The sequence below is a fragment of the Schistocerca cancellata genome, chromosome 4 (genome assembly GCF_023864275.1).
Source record: "Schistocerca cancellata isolate TAMUIC-IGC-003103 chromosome 4, iqSchCanc2.1, whole genome shotgun sequence".
NCBI lineage: Eukaryota > Metazoa > Arthropoda > Insecta > Orthoptera > Acrididae > Schistocerca > Schistocerca cancellata.
The window spans coordinates 692,015,141-692,040,237 of NC_064629.1; the positions used below are offsets into that span (position 1 = coordinate 692,015,141).

A 25,097-nucleotide genomic window follows, 5' to 3' on the forward strand; every position below is an offset into this window, starting at 1 on the left:
TGGAATTGGTTCACAATGCACACCAAGAAGTTTTACGAGAGCCATTCACCACCATATGTTGCAGTGGGGCAAGTGCCTCAACAGTGCTGGGAACTACTTTTGAAAAAAAAGGTAGACATTCCTGTTTACCGGCCTCCAGTGCTCTCTCTCTCTCTCTCTCTCTCTCTCTCTCTCTCTCTCTCTCTCTCTCTCCCCCTCCCCCCTTTCCACTCTCAAATACCTCTCATAGATTATGATTTACAGAGTCTAATTTATTTCAGAAACTTGGTAGATGGTATATCTGTGTTCACCTACATCTATCATTTGCCTGGCATTGTTTTTGAATAAAGCAAGCAGATTTTCAGTGTTCCACACCGATTCTTCAAGAGCAGCTTCTCTTCTTCCTGGAATGTCCATGTATGAGCTTATTAGAATATGATCTTGATTCTTTCAAAAGAGCAGATGTTAGTGATATTGGTCTGCAAGTCTGTGCACCCAGCCGTTTACTCTTTTTATAAGCAGAAGTAATATGTTCTTTTCCTGATGGCTGCACAACAGAATCTTGATGCATATTAGCAAGGACATATTCAATGTGAAATCAAAGAAAATTTATATAAGGGGTTTCAGTTTAGTTTAGTTTTGGGTCTACATAAAAATGTTTGCTACATCCACTCCATTTTTTATTAGCTTTATCTTGAACATGTGTTCTGAGAAATAATTCCAATTTATCAAAACTGAAATTTGATGCTTGCAATGTTGGAGCTGCTACATAGTTCTGAAAAAGCTTCACTTATGTGACCACCTGAAAATTTCTGATATCTTCCTTGTTTAATAGCTACACAGTCTCTTTTTTTCTACAAAACTTTCAGTCTAAAGACACAAATTAATTTAGTTTGACAATGAACCAAAATACTGCAAAATAGTAATAGGTATCCAGAATGTAACGAAACAATAACCTTGATTACCGATCTTAATATCATCTTAAGATCATTCCCTACACAGAAATGTGTATCACAGTAAAATATCAGGAATATAAGTGCTGCAACAATTAGACAACTTTATAATTAATTTCAAAAGGCAATCAATGTTATTTGTTTGTGACCAAGACTTGGTAAAACTACTGAAATCAAAGTACCAGTTCAGAAAAACAAATCACACTTTTACTGCAAGGCCAAGTTTACACAAAGTCACTTCACTAAAATATTTACAGAACATACAAGTAACAACACATTACATTTTAACATACTTACATGAAACTGCTAAGTATTTGTTTCGTATCATCACTCACGCGTGAACTTGCGAAGCTAATACAGGAGCAATATAAGGCAACCCAGGCACACCATTTCAACTGAAAACCACACATTCATGTTAAATAATACACAAAGTCACACAATTACATAGTATGTACTGTGATTACTTGTGAATGTAATATTGTTAGGCTCAAAATATGTTAAATTGTCCTTTGAGAATTTTATCACAGAAAACAGTGTATAACAAAGGCAAAACCAACAAAGAAATTATTTATTTTACATGTGAGGTAGTGAAAAGATAACCAGAATGTAGACAAGAGACTTCAAGCTTTTGAGATCTTATTTTATTCTTGCAATATAATACAACTGAGAAATGTTTAATTTGTAACAGCTGCATCCTTTTGACAGGACAAGTTTCGAGACTAGGGACCTGTAGTCAACGACAAATAAGAGAACACATGACTGGGAGAAGATAAGTAATGCTGCTTAAATAACATGAAATTAATCTTTCTTAGATTTTTCAGAAGTGGTTTCTCACAACTACTTGCCTATCTCCACATTTTCTTTAGACAAAATACAATGTATGTAGAAAGTACAGTGTGAAGAGTTGGTAACTGATTCTGACTTGCACTAAGTAACATCCCAATGACATCCCTTGTATCACATACAAAACAGATTCAATCATACTGTTGTGGCACCTATCCACAACAAGTTTATTTACTTAATAAAGCATGAGGTAACACAGTTGCTTTTTCTGCTAATAAATTCCCACTGCTCCCTCTGGGGCAATATAAAAAGCCAATAACTGGGCAACAAGTTTTTGCTTTATATTACAACATCAATAAATTAATATGATATTTGGGAGCTTAGCATCTGCACATTAATTCCATGATAGAAGCACAGCTGAAAGTTGTTTTAAAAATTTCACAAGGCTTAATACAGAAAACTTCCTTAAAACACACACACTTCAATAAAAAAGAGAAATTAAACTGTGGAACATTTAAAACTGACAGGAGACAAATGTGGCTGCCTGGCTGATTACTGGAGTCCAAAAGGATGAGCCTATTACCCTCTAACATACTAACATGTTTAGCCTCTTAGATTGAGATGGACTACACACACTACACAAAAGTTTGTAAGTTTTACCACACTAGTTTCCCTGTCAGTTAAACTAAAAGGCAGGTCACCACAAAAGTTAATTATGCCTTCTTGTCATAATATAAAATGTGCTCCTCAGCTACTAGGTTATACATTTATTCTGTTCAGATTTTTATTTTTATGACAGGTTGTACAAAGCTGAGGTGTTTGCCACAAACTGGAAATTAATTTAGAGGGGATGGACAGCTCCAGTATTCCCCGTACACCCAGGGGAACTCCAAACCCCTGGCCAGACTAAATGGTGTTGTCACTTCATTCTGTTGCACTAAGTACAGTAACAAGTGCGACAACCCACACCCAATGGAATACTTTAGACCATGTAGCTACAGATAGGCCTGACCTTTTCAACAGTATCAACAGACAGACAGGGATTAGAAATCACATCATCATCATCATCATCATCATCATCATCATCATCATCACTGGGACAGTTACTAAAATAAGAAATCCATCACAAAGCCCAGCAGAGTATTTATGCTGGAAAAAGCAGATAAGCGTTGTTAGCATTCTACTAGGACAATGAATGGATGTCATTTCATTCCACTATGATGGACATAGAGGAATTATGGGCAAAGTTTAAACTGACTGTAAGCCGCACACTGGAGAATATATGCTGAGTAAATGGATTAACGATGAACATGAATCACAGTTTAACAACAAAATCCGGAATATGCCGAGGTAACAAATTGTTGCACTCTTTCTTCATAAAAGAACGCAGAACTGTCGACAGGAAAAATTTAGTAGAAATTCAAGTGTCTATAACAACTTCAATGTGTGAAGCATACAACAACTTCCAGTCATACATTATTGAAACATCTTGCTGAGAATCCTAGAAAATTCTGGTCCTAGATAAAATCACAGGCGAGCTCAAGGCTTCTATACAGTCACTCATAGACCAGCCTGGTGTGGAAAAAAAAAAGCCAGCAAAAAAGGCTGAAGTTTTACATTTTACTTTTAAAGAATCATTTACACTGTGGTATCAGACAGACCTACTGTTGTTCGACCACAAAAACTCGAAAACAGAGAGCACAAAAACAGGTATCCCTAGGGTTGAAAAGCAGCTGAAAAAGTTGAAAACAAATCGCCACATCCAGATAGAATACTAATTCTGTTTTCTAGAAGAGTTCCCATCGTAATTGGCCCCATACTTAGCTTGCATTTATTGTGAATCTCTTGCCCAGCAGAAATATCCAAGCAACTGGAAAAAAGCGCTGGTGGTTATCATACATAATAAGCATAAAAGAATAGAACTGCAAAATGAACATCTGTTTTTCCAGAATTCTTGAGCATATACCAATTCTGAGTACAATAAATTTTCTTGAGAGTGAGAAGCTTTTCTCCACAAATCAGTATTGATTTCGAAAGCTTCACTTCTGTGATGGTTGGTTGGTTGGTTGGTTGATTTTGGGGTGGGGAGGGGAGGGGGGGGGGGGCAAACAGTCAGGTCATCGGTTCCATGATTCAAGTTGGCAGAAACAAAGGTACGAACAGCACAGCCCAGTCAAGGGGAAGTGAGAACGGGCAAACAGAGAGCTAAAGCGAACGTCTGGGAAGCAACAAGAGTAAAGAACAGGAGGACGGTGGGGGTGGGGGGAGGAAACTGTGGGAGCAGGGGTGCTCCAAAGTAGCTACAAATGTTGGGGCACCAACACTGCTGTCACCTCCCAGGCCCATGCCATAGTATAGTACAGTACAGTACAGTACAGTACAGTACAGTACAGTATACTATGATCCTGACAATGGGGACAACAACAGCGGAACAAGAGGAAACAAAATAGCATGAAAAACCAGACGAAACATATGGAAAAGGAGGGGACAACATGGCCAGTGAGGAGGTAAGACCAAGGTCTTCGTGACTATCAATACATCCTGACGAAGAAGGTGTAAACATAATCTGGGAGATATACATATAAACCCTTCAACACAATGGAAAGCCCAGAGGGTTAACCTGGGCATCAAGAGGTGGGGAGGGAATGAGAGAATCAATGGGAAGTGGCCACTGTCGCAAAGGTCATCATGTGGGGGCCAGTGTAAAGAAGGAAGGAGGAGAGGTGTAGTGAGCAAAACAACAGCAAAGAGAATGCCATAGATGACACTGATATGAGTAGGGGAACTATCATTAAGAAGATACAGGTTGTGGTCTGCAAGAAATTTGTCAATGAGGAGCCCCTGACTAGACGAAAAAGCACTGCCCCCCACCCCCCGCCCAAAGGGTGATGGGCATTAAAATCCCATAGGAGGAAGGGAGGGAGGGGGGGAGTTGCTGAAGGAGGGCAGTTAGAGCAGTGGGTGCAGGTTGCCTGTCAGGAGGGAGATACAGATTGCAAACCATGACTGCAAAGTCCAAGTGGACCCAGACAGCAGCTACTTCCCATGTGGTATGAAGGGGGATCCATGTACTAATAACATCCATATGTACCAATGAGCAAACAGCACCGGAAGGTGTCAAAGGGCCGACCTGGTTCCAACAAAGCATGGAACCCACAAAGGCTTGGTGAGTGTGCATCAGTAAAATGATATTCCTAGAGAAAAACACAAGCTGCCGAATAAAAAGAATTGAGGATTGCAACTCCGGTAAGTGATGGTAGTATCCATTACAGTTCCGTTGAATAAGCAAGGAAAAGGGATCCAAAAGGGAGCTGAACAGGTTGGAGCCAATCACACCGCCAATTCCCCTACACTACCAAAAAAAAAAAAAAAAAAAAAAAAAAAAAAAAAAAAAAAAAAAAAAAAAAAAAAAAAAAAACACACACACACACACACACACACACACACACACACACACACACACACAGAGAGAGAGAGAGAGAGAGAGAGAGAGAGCAGGTGGCCTTGGGGCACATGGACTGCGGGTCCTGTGGCCCAACTGTGCGGCAGGCCTCCGGCCTGGAAGACACCAGTGAGAGAAATTCCCTGGGAGGGAGCCCCATCACCGGCAGGTACCGAAGAAGGGAGACATCTGGCTCTGAGTGACTGCAGGATGATATTGGATGCCAGTTGACTATTCTGATTCACCACCACCACCACCACCACCACCACCACCAAGTCTCACCCTAGTTCATTGTCATCCAGATCAGATAGAAGGCATCTTTTGAGAAACAAGTACATTGATCTTAATGATCCCCATTCAGCATCAAGTAAACTGTTTTTTAATACTACATGATTACTCATGTAATCAGATGCCGCTCTAGTCATGGCTGGACTGTGGCAAGTGCCATCCATGAAGCTGTTCCCCTCAATGTGCCACACAGTATTGGGAATGTGTCGAGCAAAGGTACCTGGCGACCTGTCACCAAGCTGCTCACTAGCATTGCATACCCACGCAGCCTGGTGATAGTACATCACTCCAAACAGCTACGACAGTTAATCAGGCAGCTCTGCCAGCACTGCAGAAGCTGAAGTTGCCTCTTGCTATTTCAGCCTGTCAAAGGAGCTCCAGCTGAACAACGGAGCTGTTGCATTGTTAATCAGTAAGGACATGTGAAACTTCCTGGCAGATTAAAACTGTGTGCCCGACCAAGACTCGAACTTGGGACCTTTGCCTTTCGCGGGCAAGTGCTCTACCATCTGAGCTACCGAAGCATGACTCACGCCCGGTCCTCACAGCTTTACTTCTGCCAGTATCTCGTCTCCTACCTTCCAAACTTTACAGAAGCTCTCCTGCGAACCTAGCAGAACTAGCACTCCTGAAAGAAAGGATACTGCGGAGACATGGCTTAGCCACAGCCTGGGGGATGTTTCCAGAATGAGATTTTCACTCTGCAACGGAGTGTGCGCTGATATGAAACATCCTGGCAGATTTCATATCAGCGCACACACTGTTGCAGAGTGAAAATCTCATTCTGGAAACACCCCCCAGTGCATACTAACATTTTTAATAGTGAAGCCACTTACAGCTTTTAATATTCTTGGCTTATATGCTCTTACAGACATGGACAGTTTTGTATGGGCATACGACAGCAAGGTCTTTAGAGCCCACGAAAAAACAGATTGGAAAGGTGTCAGTAAAATATACAAAACAGGAAAATAAGACAGGTAACAAAAGTTTGAAAACTATGTGACCTGCACAGAACCACTGAACGAAATATTCTGTCTTTAGTAAAACATTACCGACATAGGAAGAAAGTGGTATAAGGAGATAAAACAATATAGCAGACGGACATGGCTGGCTAACCACAAGAATAAAAAAGGAGAAGCCAGTCACTATGTAACCCTAAAACCTCCAACCTGAAAGTGTAAGCCAGAGTCCAGACACATCACAAAACTTTAAAAGCTTAGTCACACTCATCTCATCATCAGCTAAAATAGAGGGTAGATCCCCACCAATATCTGCTTCTGCCATTGCATCACAATATAAAATGCACTCCGATAAAATATGGTGGATAGAGATGCGCATGCCACAAGCATGACAAAATGGGGGATCCTTTCCCTGTAGTACAGTGCCCAATTCTAAGACGCACGAGGGTCACCTCATCCTGCCCGAACAACTGGCAGGAGTAATGCCACGGCCAGGTTGTTGACCTCACCAATCACAGCTTATTGGCAGTCACCGCCAGCCATTCCTCATCCCAGAACTGCATGCACTTCCTGTGTAGTGCAGGCCTACAAGGGAATATGACACTGTGCCACATCATGTCTTCTGCAGACCTCCTTGGCAGCCTGATTGGCCTGTTCATTTCCCCATGTCCCTACATGACCTGGCACCCAGCAGAATGACACCAGCTTACCCTGCTGTTGGAGCATGTACAGTTGGTCATATATCAGCCGGACCAACTCCTCATTCTGTAACGACTGTAAGGCACTAAGGGAATCAGAGCACATGAGAAACCGTTTGCCCTAAATATGATGCATCTGCTCCAGTGCCTTAACATCGCATGGAGCTCCGCTGAGAAAATGGTATACTTGTCAAAAAGGCGAATCCTGTTGATAGGGTCGGGGAACATAACAGAGCAGCCAAGGGAATTCCCTTGTTTGAAGTCATCAGTGTACATTGCTGTGAAACTGCGATGCATATCTAAAATGTTAAAAAACAGAGATTGAAACGTAAAATCTGACGTACAATCTTTCTTAAAATTCATGAAGTATAAAACAAGTCTGGGCCTCTGGCGAAGCCAAGGTAGAAATCTACTCCCACCGTGATGTAAAACATGAAGACTGGCCACACCCATTTAGATGGCAGTCTCGTTCATGAATCCTATAGGGCCTTATTGCCTGTTACGAAAAAGCCATTCCAGTGGAGGCTGAGCAACGGTATGGTAGGTGGGTGTGTGTGGTGCACTGTAAGTAGCCGTCGCCTGACGTGAAGTGGCAGTTCACCAGCCTCTGTATCGAAGCTTGGTATGAGGCTTGTCTGAATGCTCCAGTGACCAACCGAATCCCTTCATGGTGCACCGTGTCTAACATCTTTAAATAAGAGGGTCTCACAGATCCATACACCACGCACCCATAATGTTGTTGCGAGACTTTAAGAGCAAAATACTGAGAAGTCGTCCACAAACAAAGAACACTGAACAGGACTTTTCACTATGGACATAATGCTATTAATAGCTATGGCAGGGACAGTCACACTTTAAATGCTACCTTGAGGGACACTGTTCTCCTCAAAGCTATCAGACAGGATGTCACTGACTTTGTACCTAAAATATTGTGGTGAGAGAAAGGACTGAATAAAAATTGGAAGACAACCACAAAAACCACATTCATGAAGCTGCTCCAGGATAAGATGTCTCCAAATAGTATCGTAGGCCTTCTCGATGTCAAAAAATATGCCTAGAAGGCAATGCTGGCATAAGAAAGCCTGATGTATAACCGTCTCCAGGAGGACAAAGTTATTGAAGGTGTAGCGATACCTCCTGAACCCACACTGAAAGCGACTAAGAAGTCCTCATGCAGCTAGTGAGGGCAAAACTATGGTAACTACTTGGGCATGTATAGTCTTTCCCAGTTTTTAAAAGAGAGAGTAAAATCGCCTCACGCCACAAGTCGGGAAAGTGATCTGATGCCCAAATGGCATCAAAAAGTGGGAGAAGGATATCTTTGTTCCGCCTTGTGAGGTGTCGCAGTATACTGTAATGGATCTTGTCATGACCAGGGAATGTGTCACGAGCCACCGACAATGCAGAATCCAGCTCCCACATGGAAAATGGGCAGTTGTAATCTTCGGAGTTGGACCGGAAGTCCAAACTACACCTCTCGACAACCACTTTATTGTGCTGGAAACCTGGATCCTGACTGGCTGTTGCAGTAACTGTGGCAAAATATGGTGCCATAGTCTGGACAATGTCACATAGATTGATTTGGAGAGTAACGTTCCCCATTACAATAGCGATCGGGCACCTGCCTCTTCTCCCAGAAATTCTCCTGATGGTCTCCCACACAACGGAACTTTTGCTGGAATGATTAATGGTGTTCAGGAACTGTTGCCATGACCTCTTCTTGCTCTCTTGAATAATTTGGTGACACTTCAAGTTTCTCTGCATTTGTACAACACTTGAACCTATGCAGAGCTGCATGCCTGATCCTGATTGCAGAGCAGCAGTTGGCACTCCACCAAGTGATGACTTGCATGGAAGTCATCACTTCCTGATCTGGAAATCACTGTGATGGATGCTTGGTAGAGCCGACTGGACACTTTATAGCCAGTTGGCCCAGTTCGAACATTGCCCTTGGACTGTGAAATGGATGCTGCAGCAGTGTGGTGGATAACTTTCGTAATATGATCCACCCATGTCTCGACATTCCCACAATGTTCGAACTGGGCCAACTGGCTATAAAGTGTTCAGTCAGCTCTACCAAGCACCCATCACGATGGTTTCCAAATCAGGAAGTGATCACTTCCATGCAAGTCATCGTCCACTTCCCACTGAGCAGTCTGTGCAAGAGCTGGAGAGCAAAGCAAGAGATCAATGGTACAGAACGACCCAGTTGCTGTGCAGATGTGAGTGCTCTGTCCCACATTTAGCAAGTATGCGCATGACGAGGCGAGAAGCGTCTCAATTGCTCTACCCCTGGGGCAGGTAGCTGCAGAGCCCCAAAGTACATTGTGTGCATTAAAACCACCACAGAGGATGAAGGGGCAGGGGAGCTGAGTAATAAGGTTAGTTAGGGCTTCTTCATCAAGTGCACTATGTGCATATTGTCAACAGACGGCACACGTGCACTGATACAGCAACTGCTTGTTAAGTCATCTTATGTGAGAGAGGCAAGGAGTGGTAATTGGTACTGATGAAAATACCTACTCTTCCTCTAGCTCTCTCTCCACTCAGGTTGTCCTTTTTGTGGACAACATAGCCTCGTAGCTCAGGGGTGTACAATTGGTGGAAATGAGTCTCTGGAGATACAGACATAGTGTTCTACCCTGAGATAAGAGACGGAGTTCCTCCACATGCATCCTCAACCCCTGCAAGTTCGACTGTAGGATGGGAGCCATTTCATCAATGTAGTTTTAATTTACCCCTATCTTTGCACTGCAGACGTGAAGCACTTTTAAGGTGAGGGGGAGTGGAGGGGTTGCCTTGATCCAAGGCACCTAACTCCATATTGTCCTCATCAGCCAGATGTGAAAGAATGACATCTGATGGCACTTGGGACAGCTTTTGACCCAAACGCCGTGAACCTTTCTTTCCCTGCACCCTGTTCTCTTCGAGGATGAGGGGGAGGGGGGTTTTGAGAGGCACTCTGGTTGTTGGTTTGTCCTTACTCATTTTGCCTTGGCATGTACACCTACAAGTACAGGTGCTGGTGGTGGATGGTTGTATACTGGACAATGTCTGCATCAAGGCATTGACCTTAGGAACAGGTTTCTGTACCATGAAAGCATAAGAATTGGTAGAGACGGGAGATTTCATCACCTTGTATTCCTTTTTGGCTTCAGCATAGGGGATCCGCTTGGTGACTTAGTTCCTGAATCTTTCATTCCTCTGCAAAAACAGGGCAGCCTTGGCTCCAGACTGGGTGGCAGTTAACACAGACTGCTAGAGACTGCCTGTCAGTCCCAGCTTCATGGGCTGCCTTTCCACATTTCCCATCGGTCACTTCACCCCCCACAACTCAGCACTGTGAGACCAAAACACTGGCATTTGTAGCACCGCATAGGGCTAGGTACATAAGGCCTAACCCTAAGTCGGAGGAAACCTGCCATGATGTGGTCAAACAATGCTGGACAATTAAAGGTCACAATGAAGGTGGTGATCTCAATTTCTCCATTATTCCTACACATCCTTTTCTCTACGTCCACTATCCCTTGTAATGCCCATTCCTGTTTAAATTTGGCTATGTCGATATCCATAATGCCATGGCACGTGACCACACCCTTGCTAGAGTTAAGGGAATCATGCAGTTCAACAGTTACATCATATTCACCCAATTTTTCAGTCTTCATAAATAGTTCCATCTGCTTTGCTCCACTAGTCTTGACCAGTAGGCAACCACTCCACAGCCGCTTAATAGACTTCAGGCTTCCAGCAAGTCCGTCCAAGTCTTTATGGATATAGAAGGGGGACACTTTTTCAAACATCCCCCCTTCCTCTTAATGAGCAAAAACACATTTTGATTTGAGTCTCCTTGAGCCCCATTACTATATAATTCAACTGAGCCCCATTACTATATAATTCAACTGATGCAGATTACCAGGAGGGCCAGCCTCCCTTCTTCATTTGGAGGATTGGGTGTGACTACTCCCAGGCATTAACACCCTTCCCACTGGGAGGAGAAGAAGATGAGTTTGAGAGTTCCATCTTGGTCCCACGAGCAGCTAAGGAAACAACGGTCCACTCGGACAGAGCCCCTCGTGCCTGAGTAAACCTTATACAAATGAGGTGCGGCAGGTTCCCCAGAGGTTGCCCGCTAACAACTGCTTCTCTCAACAGCCATGCATCTCATCAGCGTGCAGCACACATTGAGATTGAGGTTTTTTTTTGTAGAGATTTTTACCATCCTCGTGATCTGGGCGGTCCCTGCGACACACAACGTTCCACTGCTGTGCCATACAGTGGTTGTTTAAGTGTGCCCAGAGCTTACGGTATAAGGAGACCGGCAGCACTTACCAGTCCCTAACTCAAGAACTTCAGGGTCAGCAAGTCCGTACTCAGCAAATGAATGCTGAGCTCCTGAGGGCCGCTTTAATAACATTGATTTCAAAATAGTGGACCACATAAATTTATCATCAGAGCAGTGCCATTTTCTGATCTAGGTTCTCTTCGCAATACATACACAGTTTTCAAACAATTGCTAAGCTGTGCAACAAATTTTACTGCAGAAAATCTATGAAATCATTATTGGAGCCCGATTTTGTAGAGCTCACTCATTATCAGTTGTTGCTAGAAATGCTGCTTGGATCAAACTTATACAAGTTAAGGACCTAGATGTCATGTAACTGGTGTCAACCAATTAATGAACGATGCCTACAATCATCATAAAACACCTAATGGGTCTTTACGCATTTGTGGCCATTCCAAGGTAACTATCATCAGTCAGTCCAATGCTGATCTTTATCCTACGCCTCGTTCAGAGAATTTGTTAATGAAAGTAGTCCAGAGCCAATATATTTCAAAAATAAGGATGTTTATCCACAACTTCCATTGGACAGCGAATCTAAACAGTTGCTGGTCTTAAATATGCCATTCAGCTTGAAAGGTATAATTTTTTATCATTTAGAGTTGCTATTGCCCCCACCTTCTACAAAAATGCTTAGAGCAATTGATTCAGGATGATCCACAGTGCAAGGACTATTTAGATTATATCACTGTAACAGCACAGAAACATGCATATACTGCAGGAACCTGAAATCTCGTTTCAAGCAGATCTTGGTAAACAGCTTATGTTGTCAGACAAGTGTTGTGTTTTTGCCCACAGCATTAAACACTTGGGCCATATCTTCAGTAGCAAGAAGTCTCTTCTTGGTAAGATCGCTCACTATGTGAAGTTTATTTCTCAGATGCACAAAAAGGGAGTCAGATGTGTGTAGTCGGCTTTCTATTAACAGGCTTTTCAATCCCTAAAGTATTGTCTCAAAACAGCACAACACCCAATGCCTGCAGTTAATGCTCACGCCAGATATATCCTAGTACAGCATTGTGGCAGTTTGATCCCATAAACTGTTAGATGGCTTCAAAAGACCAATCACCTACATCTCCATAAAATGCACTTAAAACTGTTCCCAAGTTGAGGAGGAGGCTTTAGCAGTAGTTTTTGGTGTTAAGAAGTTTAATGCAGATTTGTTTGGCAGAAGATTCCTCCTGTTAACTGACCAAAAACCCTTCACATCAATTTTTGGGCATAGGTCGAAACTAGATGTCCTATCCCACCTTTCCATTGGCCCCGAAAGGAAGTTCGATTGCCTGCCAAGACACAGTGTTTTTCACTCGATCAGCACCTGCAACAAACCCCGGACAACTTCCCACTGACAATACAGGAGATAGCCACAGTGAATCAGTCGTGCACAAAGTTTTGTCAGTGGTGCAGTTGGGGCGACTACAGAACTTGCCAAAACAAGCAGACCCAGCTTTTTCCAACACAGCACAGGCTCAACGCTACAAAGAGTGTCTTGCTGTTGGCCACTGACAAATCTGAATGTTGAATCATAACTCAAGTCCCGCTCTGGCCACATATCTTCCAGCCTTGCATTGTGTGATGACACATCTGAAGATGTTAGCTTTGGTCTGGTGTAGAGACCCTAGAACAGCATTTCTCTCCATGGCTACCCCTAGACTACCCATGGGAATGGGTACACACTGATTTGGCCACACCATTTCATTTCAGGGAAATATGTGGCTGCTGGTGGTGGATAAGCTCACCAGCTTCCCCCCCTGTGGCTCTGATGTTGCCAATGACCAGCCATACAACCCTCCGGGCCCTCTCTACAATCTTTGCAATTGAGGTTGGTTAGTTTAATGATTAAAGGGATCAAACTATGGGCCATCAATCCCTCCTACCTGGAACAGGCAAGTCAATCCAACTACACACCAAAGAATGACCCAGTGCACGAAACCAAAGGAAAGAAAACCCCAAAGGTCTACTGAAGGTCAACAGTACCTACTACATGCAAGGAGGGGAAGAAGAGCATAAGAGCAGGTATGTAAATGGCTGTGGTGCACCACCAAGCCCAGACAACAGCTGACCATGCAGGACAGAGGTGGTAACAGAGTGTCCTGCCAACCCAAGGCTAAGACGCCCTCCCTTAGAGAGAATGGCGAAAACTCCATTCACGAATAAACCGTAAAACCAGGTCAAGTGCTAAGGTGTCATCTGCTCACACCAGGGGAAGCAAGTCCGGAGGATTAAGAGTCTGCAACAGGGTGGCTAGGCTAGGATAGGGACAGTCCAGCAAAGTGTGGACCATCACCAGACTGGCACCACAGCAACAGTGGGGTGGATTCTAGTGATGGAGGAGATGACTGAGTTAGCCACGTATGGCTGATGCAGAGCCACGAAAGGAAGATGGTGTCCTTGTGGGAGGTTGGCCTGGAGGACCTACATAAATTCGTGGTCTCCTTTATCACCAGTGTTCGGCAAAGTCAGAGTATGCCATTCCATATTCCAAATCCTTAGAACTTGAAGGTGTAATATCAATTGAAGATCCGAATCCAGAATACTGATCTCAAGCGGCACCTTGCTGTTAGAGAGTTTGACCAGCCTGTCGCAGAGTTCATTTCCTGCAATCCCGAAGAGACCGAGCACCCACATTGTTCGAGTGCAGAAAGGAAATCCTAGATAGTCCGAATCAATGGATGGCAAGGACAAGAGCCCGTAAACTGCTCAGAATCACTACAAAGGACTAACTGGTGCAGGAACGTATGCTCAAGAACACGAGAGATGGCTACCAAATCCACAGTGAAAACACTGCAGCCATCAGCTACGGAGTGGAATTCGTTACATCCCGCATTAATGTAAGCAAAGCCAGCATGACTGGCAACCATCAAGCCATCAGTGTAGACTACTTTTGAACTATGAAATGCTCCGAGAATGGTGAAGAATTTGGTGATAGAGGGCCTCAGGAGTAAACGAGTCCTCGTAATAGGTCAAGACAGAGCTGTGGATGGGGGATGCACAATGGAGGTGTACGTGAACAGGCCTGGAGAAGTGGTGGTAGTGGGAAAAACTGAGTATAGAAAGAAAGGACCAAATGCAGATCTGGATCATAACCCCAGACGTTGTACACTGTTGCAGGAGGTGGATCTCTGTGTCTGGAAAGAGGACACATTATTTCTGGTACTCCGGGAAGCACAGAATGTGTAATGCGCGAGTGATCAACTGTTGTTGGCGCAAAACCCACCGTAGTAGAACCCCTGCCTCTGCTAGGAGGCTGATTACAGGGGTAGTCCAAAAGGCAGCAGTTGCAAGTTGTGCCCAACAACATTGTATCAGGCCCAGAATCTGTAATGTTGAAGGTGATAATGAGCCATATGCGAGACTCCCATAACTAGGTGGGACTGGACCAATGTTGCATAGAGATGTATCAGAGAAGAGTGGTCTGTGCTCCGGTTGGTACTGAGGCATTGAAGAGGACTGAGCAGTGACCAACATGTCCGCTTTAGTTGAATATTGGGGGGGGGGACAACCATGTCAACTAAGCAGCAAAGGTAAGTCCCAAAACATAATGAGAGCCCGCCACATTGAGGCACTGGTCACTCAGGAACAGATATGGATGGAGATGGACTGTATAGTGAGGACAGAAATTCTCATCGCAGGTCTTGGCAGCTGAGAAATGGAAGCCATCAGTGAGAGCCCACGACTGTGCTCGGCATAGTGTTCCCAGCAGTCTGCATTCATCAATGCCCATCATGGCTGAACAAAAATAAATGTAAACATCTACAGCATGCAAACAGAGTGACACTGGAAGCCCCACAGCCACCACCAAACCACTGATAGCCCTTACAAAGTGAGGGTCCCTTAAAACAAAACCCTGCAGAACACCATTCTCCTGCAAATGGGAGGTGTCACGGAAGGCCTGCCAAGTGCAACATGAAATAAAGTTACAGATAAAAATTTGGAGTAGGCCATGGAGGCCCCACTCATGCAATGTGGCAAGGATGTGGTGGCACCACATGCTAAGCTTTATACAGATGGAAGCAGACAACAAGGTGTTGATGCCAGGCAAAAGCTGTTCCGATAGCAGGCTTCAGATGGACTGTATCACCTACAGCAAAACAGCCACAGTGTAAACCAGCTTCGTATGAAGCTAAAAGGTCCTGAGATTCAAGGATCAAATCACCATACGTTCAAGTGCCTTGCAGAGGATATTTGTTACACTCATTGGACAATAACTGTCCATATGAAGATGAACAGTTTCCTCGATTTCCAAACTGGAGTAATGAAACTTTCTCACCACTGGGAACTGAATTTCCCTCACTCAAGAGACGGTTAAGAAGAGCAAGTATATGATGCTGGCTAGCCACCAATAAGTGTTGAAGCATTTCGTTGTGCACTGGGTCTGGTCCGAAAGCTGTGCCGGGGCAGAGACAGAGGGTGCTGGTGAGTTCCCACTCACTAAATGGGGCACTGTAATGATCCACGCAGCAGGAGATGAAAGATTGTTGTTGTTGTGGTCTTCAGTCCTGAGACTGGTTTGACGCAGCTCTCCATGCTACTCTATCCTGTGCAAGCTTCTTCATCTCTCAGTACCTACTGCAACCTACATCCTTCTGAATCTGCCTAGTGTATTCATCTCTTTGTCTCCCTCAACGGTTTTTACCCTCCACGCTGCCCTCAAATACTAAATTTGTGATCCCTTGATGCCTCAACACATGTCCTACCAACCGATCCCTTCTTCTAGTCAAGTTGTGCCACAAACTTCTCTTCTCCCCAATCCTATTCAATACCTTTCTCATTAGTTATATGATCTACCCATCTAATCTTCAGCATTCTTCTGTAGCACCACATTTTGAAAGCTTCTATTCTCTTCTTGTCCAAACTATTTATCGTCCATGTTTCACTTCCATGCATGGCTACACTCCATACAAATACTTTCAGAAATGACTTCCTGACACTTAAATCTATTCTCGATGTTAACAAATTTCTCTTCTTCAGAAACACTTTCCATGCCATTGCCAGTCTACATGTGATACTCTCTCTACTTCGACCAACATCAGTTATTTTGCTCCCCAAATAGCAAAATTCCTTTACTACTTTAGGCATCTCATTTCCTAATCTAATTCCCTCAGCATCACCCGACTTAATTCGACTGCATTCCATTATCCTTGTTTTGCTTTTGTTGATGTTCATCTTATACCCTCCTTTCAAGACACTATCCATTCCATTCAACTGCTCTTCCAAGTCCTTTGCTGTCTCTGACAGAATTAAAATGTCATCGGCGAACCTCAAAGTTTTTATTTCTTCTCCGTGGATTTTAATACCTACTCCGAATTTTTCTTTTGTTTCCTTCACTGCTTGCTCAATATACAGATTGAATAACATCGGGGAGAGGCTACAACCCTGCCTCACTCCCTTCCCAACCACTGCTTCCCTTTCATGCCCCTCCACTCTTATGACTGCCGTCTGGTTTCTGTATGACTGCCGTCTGGTTTCTGTACAAATTGTAAATAGCCTTTCACTCCCTGTATTTTACCCCTGCCACCTTCAGAATTTGAAAGAGCATATTCCAGTCAACATTGTCAAAAGCTTTCTCTAAGTCTACAAATGCTAGAAACGTAGGTTTGCCTTTCCTTAATCTAGCTTCTAAGATAAGTCGTAGGGTCAGTATTGCCTCACGTGTCCCAACATTTCTACGGAATCCAAACTGATCTTCCCCGAGGTTGGCTTCTACTAATTTTTCCATTCATCTCTAAAGAATCCACGTTAGTATTTTGCAGCCGTGACTTATTAAACTGATAGTTCGTTAATTTTCACATCTGTTAACACCTGCTTTCTTTGGGATTGGAATGATTATATTCTTCTTGAAGTCTGAGGGTATTTCGCCTGTCTCATATATCTTGCTCACCAGCTGGTAGAGTTTTGCCAGGACTGGCTAGCCAAGGCCGTCAGTAGTTCTAACGAAATGTTGTCAACTCCCGGGGCCTTGTTTCGACTTAGGTCTTTCAGTGCTGTGTCAAACTCTTCACGCAGTATCATATCTCCCATTTCATCTTCATCTACATCCTCTTCCATTTCCATAATATTGTCTTCAAGTACATCGCCCTTGTATAGACTCTCTATATACTCCTTCCACCTTTCTGCTTTCCCTTCTTTGCTTAGAACTGGGTTTCCATCTGAGCTCTTGATATTTATGCAAGTGGCTCTCTTTTCTCCAAAGGTGTCTCTAATTTTCCTATACGCAGTATCTATCTTACCCCTAGTGAGATAAGCCTCTACATCCTTACATTTGTCCTCTAGCCATCCCTGCTTAGCCATTTTGCACTTCCTGTCAATCTCATTTTTGAGGCGTTTGTATTCCTTTTTGCCTGCTTCATTTACTGCATTTTTACATTTTCTCCTTTCATCAATTAAATTCAGTATTTCTTCTGTCACCCAAGGATTTCTACTAGCCCTCGTCTTTTTACCTACTTGATCCTCTGCTGCCTTCACTACTTCATCCCTCAAAGCTACCCATTCTTCTTCTACTGTATTTGTTTCCCCCATTCCTGTCAATTGTTCCCTTATGCTCTACCTGAAACTCTGTACAACCTCTGGTTTAGCCAGTTTATCCAGGTCCAATCTCCTTAAATTCCCACCTTTTTGCAGTTTCTTCAGTTTTAATCTACAGGTCATAACCAATAGATTATGGTCAGAATCCACATCAGCCCCTGGAAATGTCTTACAATTTAAAACCTGGTTCCTAAATCTCTGTCTTACCATTATATAATCTATCTTGAAACAGGTATTAGCTATGATTAAGTTGTGCTCTGTGCAAAATTCTTCAGGCGGCTTCCTCTTTCATTTCTTATCCCCAATCCATATTCACCTACTAAGTTTCCTTCTCTCCCTTTTCCTACTGCCGAATTCCAGTCACCCATGACTATTAAATTTTCGTCTCCCTACACAATCTGAATAATTTCTTTTATTTCATCATACATTTCTTCAATTTCTTCGTCATCTACAGAGCTAGTTGGCATATAAACTTGTACTACTGTAGTAGGCGTGGGCTTCGTATCTATCTTGGCCACAATAATGCGCTCACTATGCTGTTTGTAGTAGCTTACCTGCATTCTTATTTTCCTATTCATTATTAAACCTACTCCTGCATTACCCCTATTTGATTTTGTGTTTATAACCCTGTAGTCACCTGACCAGAAATCTTGTTCCTCCTTCCACCGAACTTCACTAATTCCCACTATATCTAACTTTAACCTATCCATTTCCCTTTTTAAATTTTCTAACCTACCTGCCCGATTAAGGGATCGGGCATTCCACGCTCCGATCCGTAGAATGCCAGTTTTCTTTCTCCTGATAACGACATCCTCTTGAATAGTCCCCGCCTGGAGATCCGAATGGGGGACTATTTTACCTCCGGAATATTTTACCCAAGAGGACGCCATCATCATTTAACCATACAGTAAAGCTGCATGCCCTCGGGAAAAAATTACGGCCGTAGTTTCCCCTCGCTTTCAGCCGTTCGCAGTACCAGCACAGCAAGGCCATTTTGGTTAGTGTTACAAGGCCAGATCAGTCAATCATCCAGACTGTTGCCCTTGCAACTACTGAAACAGCTGCTTACCCTCTTCAGGAACCACATGTTTGTCTGGCCTCTCAACAGATACCCGTCCGTTGTGGGACCAACGGCAAGGTCCATGGTTCATGGAGGGGGGGGGGGGGGAGATGAAAGATAAAGGGAGTAATTCCAGAGAGAGTTTTTTGATGATGGCCCATGCTGAGGCCTTGGCGAATGCAAGCAAAATGCTCAGTGAATGTGTCCGGGGTGGTGAGGATAACAACACTCAGGAAAATTCCCGGGACACCTGCAAAATATGTGCCTGATCATTGCCCATACCTGCGAGGAGGGAGTATGTGGCCCAATGGCAGCAACATGTCATTCCCAACAAATCCATTTCAGGCATTTAAGAATATAATGGGCCAGGACACGAAGCTGTTTAAAGGTGATGTGGTGGTTGAGAGATGGATGCCATTTGTAGCACAGGAGGGCACAATGGCAGTCTTTAATAGCTGCAGAAAATTTGAGGGTCTACCATGGGACATCTTCCATCATGGAAAACCTGAAGAAGGAATAGTCAACTGGCTGCCAAAAGGTTAGTGTCAGTCAAACTCTGTACGGCCTCATCAGTGCCATTGTTTGGTAGAGTAGTTGGGATGACAGCCAAGGAAAAGGCATCCCATTCCACATAAGTAAAGGCCCACCTGGGAGGGCATCCAGCCAAGTGATGCTGGAGGAAAGAGAACATTATCAAGAAATGATCGCTGTTGCACAAATCATTAACTCCCACTGAATTGAGAGGAGAAATCCAGCATTACAGATGGAAAGATAAATGGCCAGGCAAGTGCCCAGTGCCACACTAAAGTGTTGTGGCTCCCGTGTTGAGGAGGCAAAGATCTAGCTCTGCCAGCAGGTCTTCAACAACCATGTCCTGGTAATTTTTGTTGTTTTGTTTTGTTTTAGGGTGCAAACACAACTCAGGTCATATTTGCCCACATCAAAATTATAGAACATGAAAACAGAGAGGAGTTAAAAAACGACTATATGTCAATCCCAAATGACATACGAGAGGACAGCTAAAAACAGGGATCTGGAGAATGGGCTACTAAAGACATCATACAGAAATGGAGGTCCAAAACTAAAAATTAAATGGCTTTCACCATATTGCTTTGACGGATAAAAAGCAAAACGTGGTCAACAGCCCATGTGTCATTTGCTACAACGGCCGATAACTCCGACAGCAAGTCCGTGCAGTAACATAAACAGTTAAAAAATGGACATTCCAGCAGCAAGTGGCAGACAGTTAAAACTTGGGTGCAATGCTTAAAATGGCTCTAAGCACTATGGGACTTAACATCTGTGGTCGTCAATCCCCAGGCACAATGTTTACAAAGTGGTGGGGGAACGCCACTTATCAAATGACGAATTATGATGGCTAAAAAAGGCAGAGCCCAAAATGCAACCTAGTTAAAATGACCTTCTCCCGGTGGGAGGGCAGAGAGGAGGTAGTCCAGGATGGACAGTGTACAGCGCACAGACTTTGAAGGGCACTGAGAATGTCTGAGCAGAGGACACAACTGAAAAGTCTGTGTTGCCGGATGTAGCTGTGGCCTGATACAGGGCGATGAGCTTGGCTGGAAATACTGAGCAGTGTGCCAGAAGCTGATATCTAAAAATATGGGCACCAATGACGAAGGCACACCTGACACCATGGTCAGAGAGCCATCAGTGTACACAAAGGTACTTTTGCGAAATTCCACATGAAGGTTGTGAAACTGAAGGCGATACAGCGAGGCTGGAGTAGTGTCCTTAGGAAGAGAATGAAGGCCAAGGTTAACACGGGCCACTTCACGAAGCAAAGGTTGTGAATGGTTCAACACCCACCAGGAAAGTTGCTGGTAGTGTGAAGTTAAGATGCTGAAGCAAGTGCTGAAAGCTGACTCCAGGATGCAACAGGGAAGAGGGACTCACCCCATACTCGCAATCAAAGGAATCATCAAAGAAGGAGGCATAGGATGGGTAGTCACGCATGGCAGTGAGCAGGAAGTCACAGCAGTATGACAGTAGTAGTTCAGCAGCTTCGGCATACAGAATCTCAACTGGGCTAGTGTAAAAGGCACCAGTGGCCAAGCAGATGCCACAATGGTGTAGTATTGATAAAGCGTAAGCGCGACGGATGTGCAGACACATAAACAAAACATCCATAGTCTAGTTTCGAATGGACTAGAGACCAGTATAAACGGAGCAGGGTGGTTCGATCGGCACCTCAGGAAGTACCATTGAGTGCGTGTAGGACATCGAGGGACCGTGTACTGCGGGCTGCCAGGTAAGACATGGGAGGATGAAGAGAGTTTCCTGTCAAGCATGAGCCCCAGGAATTTTGCTGATTCAGCGAATGGAAGGGCAATAGGCCCAAGATGTAAAGGTGGTGGGAGAAACCATTTGCATCACCAGAAATTCATACAGGCAGTTTCGTCAGTGGAAAAACAAAAGCCATTGTCAATGCTCCAGGAGTAAGGATGATCAAGACACCGCTTAGTTAAATAGGTCCATGGAGAACTGCAATAGATGGCAAAATCATCAACAAAAAGGGAGCCGGGGATGCCTGGCAGGAGACAGGCCATTATAGTGTTAATGGCGATAGCAAAGAGGACGACACTCAGGACGTAACCCTGAGGCACTCTGTTTTCCTGGATAAAGGTGTCCAACAAGGCAGAACCCACACGCACCTTGAAAACTCAGTCTTTTAAAAATTCCTGAAGGGAACAGGGCAGGTGGCCACGGAAGCCACACGAGTAAAGAGTATGGAGGATACCAGTTCTCCAGCATGTGTTGTAGGCCTTCTCCAAATCGAAAAATGTGGCCAGTCTGGGATTTCTGCAGAAAACCCTTATGATACAGGTAGACAAAGTAACGAGGCGGTCAACTGCACAACACCGCACCCAAAATCAACACTGTGCAGTCATTAGTAAATTGTGAGACTTGAGCCACTATACCAACCGTGCATGAATCATACATTCCGTCACCTTGCAAGCGCAGCTGGTGAGAGAGATGGGGTGGTAGCTAGAAGAAAGGTTTACGTCCTTACCGGGCTTAGGTATGGGTATGACTCACTCTATTGTCTGGGAAATGTGCCCTCTGCCCAGATGCGGGTGTATGTATTAAGCAGAAAGTGCTTGCCCGCAAGAAAAAAGTGCTGCTGCAGCATCTGAATGTGGATAGCGTCTGGCCCTGGGGCAGAGGATCGAGATGAACTGAGAGCATAAGCTAGCTCCCTCATAGTAATTACAGCATTGTAGCACTCATAATTCTGAGAAGAGAAGGGTATCGCCCGAGCCGCCTCTGCTCATTTTCGATGGAGGGAGGTAGGGCGACAGTAGCAAGAGCTCAAAATTTCCACAAAATGGAGGCCCAAGGTGTTGGAGATAGCAATAGGGTTCACAATAACATCGTCTGCTACTTTAAGGCCAAAAATTGGCGAATGGATCTCCATCCCAGAGAGCCGTCGGAAGTTGGTCCACACAACAGAGGAAAGGGTGGAAATGCTGAAAGAACTAGTGAATGAAATCCAGCTAGCTTTTTTGCTATCCCGACGACACTTTGCATGCCTCTGTTTATAAGGAATGCAGTCTGCCATCATAAGATGATAGTTAAAAACGCGGAGAGCACATCTCAGTGCATGATTTGCATCGTGGCATGCCTCACTCCAACAAAGGACTGAGACGCGGTGTGGTACAGAGGAAGTGAGAGGAATGGAACATTCTGCAGCAGGAAGGATAACATTTTTGAGATATTCCACCTGGTCATCACAACAGGGGAAATCTTGTTCTTCGGAGGTCATCAGGGAGGAGAAAAGCTGCCAGTCAGCTTTAATAAGCTGCCATTTGGGTGTGCACGCAGGTGGGGTAGGAGTCAGCAATCAGATAGCACATGGGAAATGGTCGCTCGAATAGGTGTCAGAAAGAATGAACCACTCATGATGATGAGCAAGCTGGGCAATGCAGAAAGATATGTCCAAATGAGAATAGGTGTGTGCGGAGTCGGAAAGGAATGTGGGTGGGTGCTTCAGTGTTAAGGCAGAAGAGGTAGAGTTGATTAAGATGATCAGCCAAGAGGGCACACCTCAGACAGATTCTGGGGGAACATGAAAGGGGATGATGCAGATTAAAGTCACCAAGTAGTAGAAATGGGGAACTTAGCTGCCCAATAAGCTGAAGGATGTCTGCCCTGGTGACATCGAATAATGGAGGGACATAAATGGTACAGAGGGACAAAGTCAGGTGATGAAGAAAAGGCGAACCGCAACAACTTCAAGAAGGGTAGTCAGGGAGATGGGTTGACTATGAACATCAGCCCATATGAGCAGCATGACACCCCCATGAGATGGGATGCCAACCTCAGGGCGAAAGGGTGTCACCTCAGTGGCTGCCGAGTGACAGCCTGCAATAAGTCACTGCTACAGGCAACAGAAGCAGGAGGATCCTGCTGGTCTGTCGAGTTCAATGCAGAAAAACAGTCAGTGGTGCACACTGGCGATACGGAGGCCGGCCAGGCTAAGGTATCACATGGCAACACCGTCGAAGAGGATCTTTGAGTTGGCAAAGGAGAAGAACATTTGCCTTTGGATGACTTCTTTGAGCCTTTCCGATTAGCAGAGGAAGACTCGGGTGCTGTTTGGCTGGAGGGACATAAGAAGTCTTCACGGGAGTGCTCCTTCTGTACTTTCCGGCCTACTGGTTGTGTGGCTCCGCCCCTTGAGGTGAGAGTTTGTCGTCTTGTTGCACAGCTGGACGGGGGAATGCCAAGGCTACCTTGACACTGGGTGATTTCACAACCTCAGAGCTGAATTTGAGTTCGCATGTCTGCGTGGCCATGTTCTTCATGGAGCGAGTGGTAACAAAAACAGAATTATAGGCGCCAGACGGGAGAAAGCAGGGTTTGCGCCTAACCAATAACTTGCGAGTGACTGGGTAAGGCACTTTTTCCTTTACCTGCATCTCTTAGACAGCCCACTCATCAAAATATCAGGTACAATCCTAAAACGAGGTGGCATGGCTGCCATTGCAGTTGATACGGCGGCAAGGAGGCGGATGACAATCGCCCTCATGTGCATCGTTACCACAGGTTACACATTTAGCTGGGTGTCGACAACACATGCTAGTGTGGTTGAAATGATGACACTGGTAACAGCACATCGGGTTCGCAATGTGTGGTCGGACTGTGATAATTTCATAGCCTGCTTCAGTCTGGACGGAAGCACCACTATATCAATGCTGAGAAAAAGAGCGTGGATGGGCACTAAGGAGGAATCTACCTTTTTCATCACCCAATGGATGGAAGTGACACCCTGATCAGAGAGGCAAGACTGCATTTCGATCTTGGTCAGACCATCGAGCAGCTTAGTGTAACACCACAGGAAGAATTCAGAGTTCTATGGGCCTAGACACGGACAGGGTAAGAGTGAAGTGAAGCGGCAGGCAGTTGAGCTTGAGAATTAGACGTAGTCTCCAAAAGGAAAGTGCCATTCTGTAAATGAGAGCAGGGTTTCACAGGGCCGGCAATGGTACCAACACCTTTCTGAATAATGAATGGATTTACCGTGGCGAAGGACTGGCCGTCTTCAGTATGTGAGACCACAAGCAACCATGGTGCAGCTGGAGTGGTCTTTGAGTAGTTAGCCTCATTCTATTTACATTTTGTAGACCTTGATTGTGAACATTGGCTCATTGCAAGAAAATCCCCCACGATTGCCACCATCTCCGATGGCGCACTCCTTCCAACTGGGAGTTTCCTTCACAAGCGGGCACACCCGCCCTAGGTGATTGTTCACATCTCAGGTCACACCTCCTGAACACCTGATGGAGGGACTAATTGGCAATTTGGGAAGGTTGCAGCTCAGGCAATCACCCCTCCCTGGGTTTGGGCTGTCCCAGTGGGTAAATGCAAACCCTGCCTGTCGACCTGGGGCTGGGAATTGTGCGTTACCCAGTCACCTATTATGCATCAGGCACGTTGACCGGCCTTCAGGAGTGCACAGGGAGGAAGAAGAAAAAGAGGAATCTCAAACGCCGAAGCAGAGAAGGGAAAAAGAGAAAGGAAAAGGGAATGAAAAAGAGTGGTGACTGTTC

General features: G+C 44.7%; 1 protein-coding gene across 1 annotated transcript in view; it reads right to left on the reverse strand.

The window, feature by feature from the left end:
* The window catches only part of LOC126183577 (PAT complex subunit Asterix), a 76,906-nt gene that overhangs the window by 17,823 nt on the left and 33,986 nt on the right, over positions 1–25,097 (reverse strand). The window contains exon 3 of the mRNA XM_049925674.1: positions 1,230–1,327. Within this exon, the coding sequence (XP_049781631.1) occupies positions 1,230–1,327 (98 nt within the window). The remainder of the gene's footprint in view (positions 1–1,229; positions 1,328–25,097) is intronic.